This window comes from Clarias gariepinus, chromosome 16 (genome assembly GCF_024256425.1).
Source record: "Clarias gariepinus isolate MV-2021 ecotype Netherlands chromosome 16, CGAR_prim_01v2, whole genome shotgun sequence".
Lineage (NCBI taxonomy): Eukaryota > Metazoa > Chordata > Actinopteri > Siluriformes > Clariidae > Clarias > Clarias gariepinus.
The window spans coordinates 23,263,338-23,279,009 of record NC_071115.1 but is presented as its reverse complement, the minus strand read 5'-3'; the positions used below and the strand labels follow the sequence as shown (position 1 = coordinate 23,279,009).

Sequence of the window (15,672 nt, the reverse complement as noted above, 5' to 3'; positions counted from 1 at the left end):
ATCTGTGAGCTCACAGAGACTCATGATTGGCTACCATTACTCTGATTGATAGGGCAGAGGGAATATTTCGGTCTCTCCAATTTTAGGGAGCACAGCCTGTTTAGCTCTGTTGACTTCCAGCCAAGAAACTAGGCATTATCAATAATGTACATAATAGAGCCATGCCATGCCTGTCTATTCATTCTGTGATCAATCTGTTTTTGTTCCATTGAGGTAAAGGGTGTATGTGTTTACTGGCTCACATTCTGTGTATTCTCTTCCTACACTGCCTGGGCAAACAAAAAAAAAGTCACACGCACTTTTCTGTACTTTTCACACATACTTATACTAATATTTTTTGTGAATACCTTTAGCTTTGAGTATGGCACCCAATATGATGTCTCTTTCATGTGTGAAAAGCATTCCTCATGCCCTCAGAACCACTCTCACTTTCACAATCTGAGTTCTGGAATATGCCCATGCCATCAGGGCAGAACTCCATACAGTAGATGTGTTAACCCGGTTATTTGGTACATTCAGGTTGTCATTTGACTTAATTCTATTCTCACATAATGTTGCTAAGCATAGACCTGACCGATCATAACCGGATCATAACGCTGCCTCCAGAGGCTTGTGCGTACAATAGGCACTACAGTATGGACGCTTCACGCTCTGATGCACCCATCACTGTGGAACAGGACACATTTTAAACTCATGAAACCACATGACCTTTGTTCATTAATCTTTATGCTCCCTAGCAAATAGAGGTCTAACCTTTAGTTTTTCTTAAGGCCACACAGCTGTTTAGTCCCAATCCCTTGAGTTCTCTTAACATTGTGTGTGTGTAAGGACCAGGGGTAGCTCAGTGGTTAAGGCATTGGACTATGGTTCGGAAGATTTCACTCTTAAAAAATATCAGTAACTTCTACTGTTTGTTTTTTACAATTCGATTTCACCAAACGTTTAATGATCTCCATTCACAATCATTAATATATTTTTTCCTCTAAGATGATGGTTCATCACTATCCTTCCAGATTTTAATAATGCCTTGGAGTGTTTTTAACCCAATTCCAATCATATTAATTGAGGGCCTGCATCAAGCAACCAGTTCTTGTTTGCTTGATGTAGGCCAATAATATAATTTAACCATTCTGAAACGTTTGACCATTCTGAACGCCTTTTTTGGCCAGGAAGTTTATATAATAATATCAGGGGTATTAATGGCGGGGTAGCTCAGGGGTTACGGCATTAGACAGCTATTTGGAAGGACCCAGGTTCAAACCCAACCACCACCAAGTTGTCTCTGGTGGGCCCTATAGCAAGGCCCTTAAACCCTCAACTGCCAGATGTATAAGAGATAAAAATGTAGGTCACTTCGGATAATGGTGTCTGTCACATCTCATAATGTAAATGTAATATACTGTAGTAGATAACCGCTGCTTGCACACTATTGGCTATTTCTTATATTGTCCACACTTATCTACTGTAGCCACTTTCTCCATCTTTTCGTCTCTCTTTTCTAGGTAATGTTGGCTGAGACAAAGGGAACAGATGAATTATTTGCTGTAAAGATTCTGAAGAAGGACGTGGTGATTCAGGATGATGATGTGGAATGTACCATGGTGGAGAAGAGAGTGTTAGCACTTGCAGGAAAACCTCCTTTCCTTACACAGCTGCATTCCTGCTTCCAGACCATGGTATATATACACACACATATACACACATGTTCTGTCTCTAAAATGTCTTCTTGTGTGTTCTTATTAGGAGATGAGCAAAGACAAACAATTCAAAATTATACACACATACAGTACATGCACACACAGACTCCTCTGTATGCCATGTCACTTTGCAGTTTTCTAAGTCATAGCACATGACCTAAAACACACATGAACATACACACATACACACACTCACAGTGGAAATAACAGAAAGGGAGGCCAACATGTCAGACAAATCTTTGGGTGCAGTGGAGCAGCAGTGCATCCGACAGCATGCTGAACAGACGCACACACACACACACACACACACACACACACCCACAGAGAGAAAGAGAGAGACAGAGAGTGAGAGACTGAAAAGCAACATTATATATCTATATTTTCATTAACTGCTTTATCTTGGTCAGAGTTGCATCCAAAGATAAGAGCACAAGGTGCACGGCAGGCACCTACCTTAACTGTGACCTCATTCTATTGCAGCACACACGCACACACATACACACACATAGATTCCATTTAGTGTAACCGATCCACTAACCACTTTTTGTAGCCAGGTGACACATGGACTCATAAAACCCTATTAGCTAGTTCTTCTCTCAGCTGCAGCATATCATTCTGTTCCACCCCAGACTCTCTTTTCCTCACAGATTCTAATTTTTCCATATTCATTCACGACACCTTTCGAATTTATCCCAACCCTTCGGTCCCTCACGCCTTCCAACCGTCATGTAATTCCAGGTTTTCAGTTCCCCGCTGAGCCTCAGCTGCTTTCAGTGGTTCTCCTTGATAGTCGAGTTTTTTCTTTTCCTTCCTCTGGCGCCTCAGGCTTTCTTATGAGGGTTTAAGGAACTGTCGTCTCTATGATCTCTCTCTCTGGAAGAAATTTGTTATGGAAGCCCTATTAAAGTCATTTTCATTCCTCTATTGTGTGTGTGTGTGTGTGTTTATAGGACCGGCTGTACTTTGTAATGGAATACATTAACGGAGGTGACCTGATGTACCAGATTCAGCAGGTTGGAAAGTTCAAGGAGCCGCATGCCGTGTGAGTTCTACACTGCACTCTCACTTTTTTGCCTATAGCTTTCCCATCCATCCACCGTCCAAATCACTTATCCTGTGTAGCGTCACAGGAAACTTAGGGCACAAGGCAGGGTACACTAACAGCGCTAATCACTTATCCAACGTCTCACCCTGTCACTCTTCAATTTCCTAAGTGCTACAGTACCTCCAGAGTTGGGGTCTTAAATCTTACCTCCTATTTGTGTGCATGTTCTTGTACTTTGTGGGTTTCTTCAAGGTAGTCCGGTTTCCTCCCATTGTCCAAACACATTAGCAGGCTAGGCTAATTGTTGTTCACAAATTAACTGTAGTTATGAATTGATAAGTGAGTGTGTGTGTTTGTGACCTGCAATGAGTTGGCACCCCAGCCAGGGTCTACCCTGCCTTGTGCCCTAGGTTTCCTGGAATCAGCTCCCTGCCACACTATATAGGCCAAGCGGTATAGTCAGTGGATGGATGATGATGATGATCATTATTATTTTGTAGCTTGAGGTTATAGTTTAATTGTGTACACATTTTATGTGAAGATAGCATTAGACTTTTGGATTTGAGGCCTGCTTACTTTGATATGCAGACCTGTGCACACCAAAAGATATACAATGGTGTATAAGAGCTGATGGATTTACCCTGACGCTGCTTGAAAGTGTTTGGACCCGCGTAATAATTTTCAGGTCTTCATCTAGATCTAACTTACCTGACTTGAAAATTGAAAAGAAAGAAAGGACACAATGTTTTCTCAGACTGTCGTCTGTGGAGTCATCAGGATTTAAACTCTTCTAAACGGTAGAGCAAACCTGTCCAAAGCAAGACAGTGCGAATTTCAAGGAGGAAGTGATAGGAAGAATGGCACGCACCTACTGCGTTTGTTAATATTTAACAGCACAGTGCTTGCTTCCTGTTGGTATGCCGTTCGCATGCTAGTAGGGTGTTAGTATTTCGTATTTCTTAGTGTTACTGCTATTAGTTGCTCAGGAATGGCTGAGTGCCACTGCAAAAAAGGACAGAGAGGAGCTAGAGAAGCGAGACAGGCAGACAAAAGACAACTAAAAGGAGCGTATATTATACTGTAGCATTATCAGTAATTGTAAGTCAAAATGCTGTGATCTTTTAAAACAATATAAATCATGCGTCCTTAAGACGTGCAGCTGGGGCAGAACTAATTTAAGTAATTTGATCGCTTAGAAAGAAGTCGTGCTAATGGCCATGAAAATATAAAAATAATTGTTTAAATAATTGCCTGCTTTGATACAGTACTTCTCCTTCCGCTTCACTTTCTGAGTGGTGCATTTCTGCCGAGTACTCTGGTCCTTTTTGTATCCAAATTTGTTCATTTGTTCAACCCTAATATTTTTTCAAGCAACAGACATATGTTCTCCTTTGATTTCTATCCAAAACCCTACAACATGAAGTTCTCACTTAACTGTCTTCGTATCCTTATATTAAAGGACCTCTGGGATAACAACCAGAGAAAGCTAGAAACGAGCCTTTGTGGAGATTGTCTTAATTAAGACGTGCTGCAGTTCTCTACCAAACTACTGACCTCAGTGATCACTAATTATAACACTGCTCACAACTTTCCTTCTATGGTTTCTTTACCTGACCATAAGTAATGCTACTATGGTAAACTAAAGTACATTCCATACTTTAGACATTGCCATGATGAGCACCATAGATATTTATAAAGAACCAGGGTAGGCACTATGGCACGTCAGTGGGTTTTGTGGTAAGTGCTATGGCACGTCAGTGGGTTTTGTGGTACAGTAGTATAACGTTGTGTACCACTGTACTTTGTCGAATACCATGATTACCTGGATGGTAAACCTGCCCAAAGAAAATTTTACTATGGTAAACTATGGTATATACCATAATATATTATTGTATAACTATGCCACTAGGCCACATAGCACTTTATAGAGCACCATTGTTCATATTCTGAAACTTTTTAGTTGGTTCTAATAATAACTAGAGAGGTACATTTCCTGAAGAAAATGTGAGTGGTGCTTGCCGTGGCGAAACTCTGACCCTCCATATCTCTACGACAATGGGATCTTGATAGCAACATGCTAATACAGCTAGCATCAAGCTAGCACCATGCTAATCAGCTAAACATCATGCTAATTACACTAGCATGATGCTAGGACCATTCTATACATGTGATTAGCGAAAAGTTAGCATAATGCTAGCGACATGCTAATAGCGTTAGCATCATGCTAGCGATGTGCTGATGAAATTAGCATAAAGCTAGAAACATGCTAATTTTGTTAGCATCATGCTAGCAAAATGCTAATCGCGTTAGCATCATGCTAACAGCATGCTAATGAGGGTGCTAAGGGGCGTGGCTTATGAGCATGATGATAAATGCAAAAGAGGGTCTCTATGACAGTGGGTTCCACAGTTAGATCAATGTTAAGTCTGTAGGTGGTTAATTGCCCCCTGCGGGGCAATTAACCACCCACCCCTTAGAAAAGTCACAGCACCCCGTTCCCGAAGATGGGCCGCACGGTTTGACACCTCACTCATGGGACTCAGTCAAAGTTGGTCTCAATGTTAAGTCTGTGGGTGGTTAATTGCCCCCTGCGGGGGCAATTAACCACCCACCCCTTCAAACAGTCAGAGCACCCTACTCCCGAATAAGCCGCACGGTTTGACACCTCATTCATGGGTCCACGACGAACGGTGCAAGACTCAGTCAAAGTTGTTCTCAGTGTTAAGTCTGTGGGCGGTTTAACCACCCACCCCTCAGAAAAGTCACAGCACCCTGTTCCCGAAAATGGGCCGCACAGTTTGACACCTCACTCATGGTACTCGGTCAAAGTTGGTCTCAATGTTAAGTCTGTGGGTGGTTAATTGCCCCCTGCGGGGGCAATTAACCACCCACCCCTTCAAACAGTCAGAGCACCCTACTCCCGAATAAGCCGCACGGTTTGACACCTCATTCGTGGGTCTACGACGAACGGTGCGGGACTCAGTCAAAGTTGTTGTCAGTGTTAAGTCTGTAAGTCACCCACCCCTTCAAACAGTCAAAGCAACCTACTCCCGAATAAGCCGCACGGCTTGACACCTCATTCATGGGTCTACGACGAACGGTGCGGCACTAGTAATTTTTTAAAATTCCCATTATAAGTCAATGGGCAAAGTCGCCAAAATCCCCATTCAAATTCTATGGGGCAAATTTGGGGACCTCTCTTGCCCCGGGGGTCGAACTTATTCCCCTGTGCGGGGTATCATCTGACACAGGCTGCAATCCTCTTCAAATGTGGTAAATCTGACGTCTCTACAAATTTCACTCTCTGCGCTACAATCCGTCAAAGTTGGCCTCAATGTTAAGTCTATGGGATTTTTGGGCCCACCCCTTATAAAAGTCATAGCACCCCATTCCCGTATAAGCCGCACGATTTGACACCTCACTCATGGGTCTATGACAAACGGTGCGGGACTAGTTACGCGCCAAACTTTTGTACGGAAGAATTTTGCAAGATAACAATAGTGATGCTTTGCAAGCACCACTAATAATTATTAGTATCTTAACTATAGTATATTAATCCCAGAGAGAAATTGCTTCTTCGCATATCCCAGCGTAACTGGGGTCAGAGCGCAGGGTCAGCCATGATACGGCGCCCCTGGAGCTGTTAGGGTTAAGGACCTAGCTCAAGGGCCCAACAGTGGCAACCTGGTGGAGCTGGGGATCGAACCGCCGATCTTCTGATCAGTAACTCAGTGCCTTAGCCCTTTGAGCTACCACTGCCCCAATGTGTGGTAGTATTACAGTGTCCACCAGTGTGTACCTAATTTTGTAGTGGATGGTCGATACAAGGCTACGGCCGTGAAGAGAAATGGCAAAGACTCCACCAATGTCCGAGAATTTATTTATTTTTTTTCTGTGCCACAGGTTTTTCAAACAGGTTTACAAATACCAAAGTCCATTAAATACAGGTAGCCAAATAAGAAAAAAAAACAACTAGCAAAAGGAACCATTTATATTCCAGGTCAACAAGTAACAAAATATCAGATTCGGTTAGCTACTGGTCCACACCCCAACCATACTCTCTCTCTTTTTTGCTCCCCTCTAACCTTCAAACTCCGCCTTCATTTTCAAATTGGCCAATGATAACCCTTTATTAGTTACTAAATGAACCTTTTACATATTACAGGGAATTTATAAATATACTTCACAAATACCATGATAGACTTGGTGGCACTTCACTGGGTATTATGGTGTATACCACAGTACTTTACTGAATACCATAGCACTGGGGCACTTCATTGGGTATTGCGGTAGTACCATGTTGTGTACCACTGTACCTTATTGAATACCATGGTAACTGGGATGGTAACCCTACCCATAGGGAATTTTTAGTATGGTAAACTAGCATACATACTATTATATACCATAGTATAACTGCAGCACTTCAGATAGGCAACCATATCACTTAATAAAGTACCATTGTATATATATATATATATATATATATATATATATATATATATATATATATATGGCACTTTAGCTGTGGTAGTATTGTGGTATAAATCACTGTACATTATTAAATATCAGAGTAGGCACTGTGGCACTTTAGTTGGTACTATGGTAGTACCAAGGTGTGTACCACTCTGCCCTGGTAAATACCATATGGTACTGGTAATATGGTCTGTTTGTACATGCTGTACCATATAAGATTATCCAGTACATACTACTGGGATGGTAAAGTACAGACAGCACCATAATATTGTTTGCAAAAATTTAGAATTTCCACATAAACTATGGTATTTTATTAATGTTACAGCCATCCAGTGGTGTACCATGCTTTATAAAAATTACTATTATGGTGCAAAAACATGTGTAACATATTTTGACTGTCCATAATACCATACTACACTACATGGTATACCTATATACCACACTGTAGTACCCTAGTGTGGTTCATGTACTATATCAGAAAATGAGTACCAAGGTACTGTCAAAAATGCAGTGGTACAGTACCTATACTGTACCATGGTCAAATTTTTTCTAGGTACCTACTGTACTGTAAGTTTCATGCATGCTTGTAATGTAAGCACTGGTTGCGTTGGTGTGTAAAAAGTATTGTACTGTAGATATGATAAAGAGAAGACAGGGTTAAGCATGAGAATTAAAAGACACCCCTGTGTTTTAATCAATCTCTGCCCTGTGCCATAAACAGCACTAAATGATTGTAAGTCTACAGTTACAGTACATATAAGCTCTGAATACTCATGCGCTCAGTTTTTGTATTACCTCAACTCTCTTTACAGTACTTTCCACTTTCTCTGCATCTCTTTCTGTGTTTGATTTCTCTCTATTCCTCTATCTTGTTGTGTCTCTCTTTTTTTCTGTTGTAGAGCAAGTGTCTTTCTGACATTCCTTCACAGTCTTGAATTTGGGTAGAAAATGAAACTGATAAAAGGACAAAGAATGAGAAAATAGATATACTCAGACCCCTACAGTGCTGCTTTTACTGCCACTGCAGAACGACCTTCAGTTAATGAGGACACGCACATACACACAGACACACACACAGACACACACACACACACACTAGGTTTATGTCTTAACATTTGATTTTAATTTCTGAAAGCCGAATAAACACAGACTATGATATTTGTTTGAATACATCAATAACTTTAATATTATTATTATTCAGTCAGTACATTGCAATTTGGGTTTGACAGGTGTGGCCAGACTTCTGTAGCTATAACTAGAATAAAGCATGCTAAATATAGTTTCCATACATTTATTTTATATATTTATTAATTTATTTGTATATTAATGCATATTCTAAAGAACAATATGCTTTGATAAGCAACTAAAAAAAGATATATCTTGAAATATCCATATTACGTACTATATATCTGAAATATATGATAAGGTGCAACCTCAAATAAATGTGTTGTTAAAATCAGTGTATTAAATGACGTACAGGCAAGCTCTATACAAAGTAATTACTCACAAAAGTTATTTTAAAAATAACACACAAAAGTTATTTTACCTTTTTTTTTTTTTTTACTTTAACTTGAATGCTCCTTAATGAAAAGTTTATGGCTTTGGACCATAATCAGACATTTAATCAGTGGCGGCTGGCGCAAAATTCTTTTGCTAAGGTTGATCTGGTCCAAGCTCTTTTCCTGGTCGATCTGGCCCAATGTTTTTTTCTTTCTTCATCCTTGCGAAGGCGAATTTTAGCAAAGCAATTTCGGAATTGTATATCTCATATTTATCAGGCTTCGTCAATCACTATTCAATACATTAACTAACAATTTGCTGATTGTTAATTAGATTTGTTGAAAATAGTCCAATCACATGAACCCAAATGAGCAAATTGATTTGCTAAGAACAAAAGTGGGAGGATTTGAACCACGTACAGCGCACAGTGCTGCGCCCCAAGGATGATTTGAAAAAATCGGTTAGAGCTCAGCTTCAAATCAGACACTCGTTAGTCCAGCGTTCCGCGTACACAAACACGAACGTAATACAGTTTCGATTTTTTTTATTGTAAATAAATTAAATTTCGAAATACAGTGGAATATTGTGACTACTGTAAATGACTTTATTTCATTATTAAAATAAATAATTATTTTGTTAAATAATAGGCTTGAGTAATAGTCTAAAGTTAAGAAAATTAAGCACATTTTTTTCCAGAAACATGCATGTTGTGAAGTTCTGTGCAAATTCTTAAGAGAAGCACAATATCAAAATATTATATATAATATAAAGGATATCAAAAGATTTTTTTTGAGGCGCTTCTTGAGGAACAACCTTGACCTGGCCATATCTCAGCAACCGGATATTAACTTGATATCACAGTGGAGCATATTAAACGAGGAATTTGAAACATGCATAAACCAAATCAGCCAAAATACAACTTCATACATGATTTGATGTAACTTGTCACATTTTCTAAATGATTATGGGTTTGGGGTGGTTACAGTATATACAGTATTTATAATTATAGCTAGGACTATTCATATCCTATCAATATCTTACCAATATACAGCACTAGATTCATATTCTGTTTTTTATTTCATTTATTTATGTTTTATTTTTAAAGTTTCTTGCTTTTACATTATATTGTATTTAGTATCAAAAATGCACATAATGCACATAACCTATAAATAGCTGCTTTAGTACTGTATGTTTCTTATTTATCATTCACTTTCACCTTTTTTTTCTGTAGTTAATCTGTTCACTCATGTTAGTTTCTCCTTGCTAATAGTAAAGAAATCAAACGAATTCATTGCTGAATTCACATTGTTATTAATTTCCCAGCATTAAGCATGCAATGAATTTTTTTTTTTTTTTAAGTAGTTGAACTTGCAAGCACAGTCAATTATGGACCAAAAGAAATTTCAAGCTACAGTAAGTGAAATACTTGGAAAAGAAATATCTCTGCATGAGGGCCACTCACTGCTGCTGAGGAAGGCCCCGTGTGGTCTGCCTAAAGATGTGATAACTGAGGATGGTTTTACTTCATATTCATGAAGACAGCTTTGAACTGCATTGATGCAGACAGTTTTTATATAAGGTTTGTGATTGCAATCTCTTGAATATTTTTAGGGCTGAAGCGTTTATGAAGAGTTTTGTACCCGAGTCTCCATCAGGGAACTGTTGGTGACCTTAACTAAGGCCATGTCCACACATAGCTGGGTATTTTTAAAAACGGAGTGTTTTATCGACATATAAACACAGTTTTGGTCGTTGAAAACTGAGTTTTTAGAAAACTTCCCCCAAAATGAAGATTTTTTCCAGAATTCCTTTTGAAGTGGTGTTGTGTGCACAGAGGAAACAGATTTTGGCTTGTTGTAACGTCACCTTTGCCGATGGTGTCATTGTGTGTGTGCCAGGCTTCTTGGTTTGACATCAGCTTTGTTTACTGTAGCGAACGTACAGTAAACCAGTGACTCTGTTGACATTGTTTACTGGACTTTTTACATGTGTGTACATGCACGAGCAGTTTCTCACAAACAGCGGTGCTGAATGTACTACGAATTCACTGCTGCTCCCTATACCAAGTATAACACATTCAAGCAATATCACATGAGAGGTTTAGTGCTGTTGTACTGAATATCTGCATGGGTGTGATGTGGTTTTATAATCGAAGATATCACAGTATTGATATTCAGCAAAACAGAACGACCCCGAGTGTTTTGCTGAATAACACTCAGCTCCATACACACACCATTTTTTTTAACAGATTAGGATTAGTTATATTATTTAACCAGTTATTTTGCTCCGCCAACTGGTGGAACTGTTTAACCATGACTGGCGGAGCTGTTAGTTAGTTTTCAGTGCCTTTATGCTTTATCATATCACTTGTGGAAGTGACTAACTGTCAGAACTAACTGTTGTATAATTCCTGTTATACAACTGCACTTTTGATCTGTCATAGAAAGGGTTTCACTCAGATGAAGATGGGTTCCCTTTTGAATTTGGTTCCTTTCAAGGTTTCTTCCTCAAGTCGTCTCCAGGAGTGTTTTTCTTGCCTTTGTTGTCTTCCAGTTTTCTAAGTTTCGAATTAAACCACAGGAAGTGCATCGCCACAAGGAATGTTGGGTTTTAGCCTCCCAAAACTTCTTCCTGTAAGCAATACACTGTACCACAGTTCGACCCACTATTTGGGACAGAGCCACAGAGAGTCCTGAACACTCTCTGTCTTTCCCTCGGTCAATATGTGTTTGTCTCTCTCTTTTTTTTTTTTTTTTTGCCTGCTTCTCTCTATCTGACCTCTCATCCTGTCTAGTGCTGGTTGATTAGGTGTGAATGAGGACAAGTGTAGGTAAAGAAAAGCCTATTTTCTTTCTCACACACCTCTAGTCCAAGCCATTTATCCCTCACTCTTGCTGTTTATTTTCGATTTGAACCATAAATTACTTCCTGAAAGGAAAAGCACAGCAACCGGAATGAAACGAGAGAAGAAATTAGAGATAGAGAGAGAGAATAAAGGCTATGCTGAAACATAGGGTGACTGTGCTGACCTTTAATCTCTTCAGATGTCTCCCTCGCTTTCATTCTTTCTCTTACTATTTCTTCTCTCGCTCCAGTGAGCAGTTTTTTTTACATTTATTCCTTCTCTGCAGAGGACGCTTTCCTCTTCTCTTTTTAACAGACAGACAAATGTAGGAGGGGGAAAATAAGACAAAAGCATAGAAAGAAAGAGGGAGTTAAGACATGGAGAAGCTACTGTAGAGTTGTCAAATTTCATTTAAAAAGTTAACTCGATTTTGCTTCAATAAGAAATACAGTATTATGCAGAAATGCTCCATGGGACCTTTGGGGGTGTGCTGTGGTGTCTGGCACTGGGATGTTAGTGGCGGTCCTTTGGGTGCTGTGGGTTGTGAGATGAGGTTCCGTGGATCAGACTTGTTTGTCTGGCGCAATCTATTGAAGATGGATTGGATTGGGATCTGGGAAAAATGGGTAAACAACCTTGAACTTTTTGCCTACTGAGCCCCATATGTGTCAGGCTGTGATGCACTAGGTGTTCTGATACCTTTCTGAACAAGCCGGATTAACCTTTTTTCAACAGTTTGTGACATTACATTCATCATAAAATGGAACTGAATTCTGTCAGATTTTTTGCCATTTTACCTTTCTGTTACATTCGATTTAATAGCACTAAGGTGTATTGTCTTATTTGTCTCAAGCAATTTCTTTCAGACTTTGAATTATTAAAAACTTAAAAAAATTATTTAGTATTGCTGATGAAGCCAAAACTCTACTGTTAGAAAAGTTTCATCGATTTACTGTTTCATTTTGTTCAAGCCAAAAATGAGTGTGACTTAACCTTGAGTATCTAATTTAAAGGTCACAATAAACACAGGATTCAGAGATCCCCAAAGTGTCTGTTAATACACAAACATCCAAAAAACAATGCTTTTTTTTTTCATTCCATAGTCTCACTCCTCGTTTAAATGTGCCATTTCAGTGTCTATGTAAATGAGCTACTGCTACGCCATGCCCAGCAGAGAACAGCAGAGTTGAGAAACAAGCTGTGGGAGGGGCTACCCTTGTATGAGGTCACATTAGGGAGGAATCGAAAAAGGCACTCTGGAGACCAATTAAAATGTCTTAAAATGGCTAAACAGAGAAGTTTCCATAATAGGTCACCTTTTATGTTGTTGTTTTTTGTTGTCAATGGTCTGAATATGTTCTGAGCATGAATTTAAAAATATATGAAAATTTGAATAGTAACATGCGTGTGAAATTATTATTATTTTTTTGCTGCACGTGGTTCTAAATCAAAAACCAATTATTGGACTTTATTTATTTTGGCTGTATTTAGACTTGGCGGCAAACGACAGTGTGGAGTTAAATAACGCTTATTGCTATTTAAGCTTATTGTCAATGGCAATCCAATGTAGCATAAAAGAGAGAATTTTATACTGTATTACATCACATTTTAGATTTATATGATAATATATAAATTAGAAGTATAGCATGTACAAATGGTTCTCTAATAAATTAAAACTACTCCGAATAATATCTAAACATTTCTCAGTTAAACAACATGCATTTTTTATATTTATATATGTTACTGTATACAGCGCTTTATTTTTTGCATAAAGAAATATAAATAATAGTTTTCTATGGACAGGAGCAAAAACAAATCTGGAGGAGGAATAAAAAAACAGAAGTAAATGAACTTTTTATTTCGCATGTCAGTGTAGTAAACTGAATATACAATTTACTGTATATTGACAATGGCATAAAATCAAGGAAATGGAATTGCATTGTGTATGTGAGTGTGTGTTTATATGCCCATTTCAGGTTGTACAATGGGCAGTTATTTTTTTTTTCTGTACAGTGATTTAAAGCATTGTGCTTTGATTCGTCATATCTATTTAGTGCAAAGAAGTGTTCAATCTGAAACATTCCTGGCCCTCAGGGACTATATAGTCAAATAAAAAGTATATAGTCTTAAAATATAATAGTAAAATATAAAATGTGTGTGTTTGTGTGTGTGTGTGTGTGTGTGTGTAGGTTCTATTCTGCAGAGATTGCCATAGGCCTGTTCTTCTTGCACTCTAAAGGCATAATTTACAGGTGAGTAAATAGCTGTAAACACATTGACACATTTCTTTTATTATTATTATTTTTTTTTTACAGAAGCATTAATTCAAGTTTTAAGTGTGCACCATGAAATAAAAGTCTGGGTTCAGACATACTTGTAGTATATGACCAGATAAGTATGATGTGTATCTCGAGTCTTGAGATAAAAAGAAACAAGAAGTTATTGTCTGGATAAACAAGTTGGGGATAATGTAACAACGCCTTTTACCCTCTCTGTCTCTCCTGTAGGGATCTGAAGTTAGATAATGTAATGCTGGATGCTGAAGGTCACATTAAGATCGCAGATTTTGGAATGTGTAAGGAGAACATGTTAGAGGGCATCACCACCAAAACTTTCTGCGGTACTCCGGACTACATCGCTCCTGAGGTTTGTGTGCATGTGTGTTTACAGCTTACAGTATATGTGTTGTGCATGGGAATTGCCTGTTACAGTATCACATTAACATTAACCATTAGAATTTGAAGTTGTACCAGACAGCCATGTCCAGATTTTCGAGAAAAACATATATATATATTTTTCAATAATGCAAGAAGAATTGCAAACTGGTAATATGTGACATGTGACATGGCTGTTAAAAAGTACAAATGACTAAATAGTATAGCAGAATTAGTTGGGTTATAGTACTTCAGAGTCAATTTTGTGGGATTTTGCAAACATACAGTAGATAAGTCCATCCAATTGTCATAATCGATAAATTAATCTGCAGTTGTGCATTAATTACAAAGATTGTTAAAAATTATGAGAAACATTAAAAACAATATGAAAACTTCAGTTTACAGCATCATTACCCACCTTGATTCAGAAGTGATCAAGAAGCTTGCACTACAAGCTAACTTACAGTAATACTTACTGTACACTACAGTATCATACATAGCTTTGTAAAACATAGTGTTCAAACAACATCCTAATGTCCAAGGCATTCAGACGTATGCTCTGACCCCAGTCCCCAACCTGGGACAGAATTTCACTTTGCAGTAATGTACAGTATATGTGACAAATAAAGGCTTGATTTAATGTTAAGAAATGCACACCTGTAGTTCATGAATGCTGGGGTGACTGCAGTGGCAGTTTTTTGGCAAAGACAGAGGTCAAACGTTTTCTGTCAAGTCCTTACAAGGTTTTCACACACTGTTGCTGGTATTTTGGCCCATTCCTCCATGCAGATCTCCTCTTGAGCAGTGATGCTTTGGGGGCTGTCTCTGGGCAACACGGCCTCTCAACTCCCTCCAAAGATTTTCTATGGGGTTGAGATCTGGAGACTGGCTAGGCCGCTCCAGGACCTTGAAATGCTTCTTACGAAGGCCACTTTTTCGTTGCCCGAGCAGTGTGTTTGGAATCATTGTCATGCTGAAAGACCCAGCTTCAATGCCCTTGCTGATGGAAGGAGGTTTTCACTCAAAATCTCACGATACATGGCCTCATTCATTCTTTCCTTTACAAGGATCAGTCGTCCTGTCTGTGAAAACCTTGTGAAGACTTACAGAAAATGTTTGAGCTCTGTACTTGCCAACAAAGGGCATATAACAAAGTATTGAGATGAAATTTTGTTATTGACCAAATACTTATTTTCCACTATAATTTTAAAACAAATTATTAAAAAATCCTGCAATGGGATTTTATGGATTTTTTATTATTATTTTGTCTCTCATAGTTGAGGTATACAGTACCTCTGATGAAAATTACAGGCCTCTTTCATCTTTTTGGTGGGAGAACTTGCACAATTGTTGGCTGACAAAATACTTTTTGCCTCACTATATAGTGGTTTTATATTAATAATTTGTTGTAGACGACCTTGTGTGCATGAGAAAAAATAGAGTTTATAGCATTTTGCT

General features: G+C 38.6%; 1 protein-coding gene across 2 annotated transcripts in view; it reads left to right on the top strand.

Moving 5' to 3' along the window:
- prkcbb (protein kinase C, beta b) overlaps positions 1-15,672 on the top strand; it is a 138,184-nt gene that overhangs the window by 86,512 nt on the left and 36,000 nt on the right. For both annotated transcript variants that reach the window (XM_053514397.1, XM_053514396.1), the window contains exons 10-13: positions 1,503-1,676; positions 2,648-2,739; positions 13,750-13,812; positions 14,068-14,206. In XM_053514397.1, the coding sequence (XP_053370372.1) occupies positions 1,503-1,676; positions 2,648-2,739; positions 13,750-13,812; positions 14,068-14,206 (468 nt within the window). The remainder of the gene's footprint in view (positions 1-1,502; positions 1,677-2,647; positions 2,740-13,749; positions 13,813-14,067; positions 14,207-15,672) is intronic.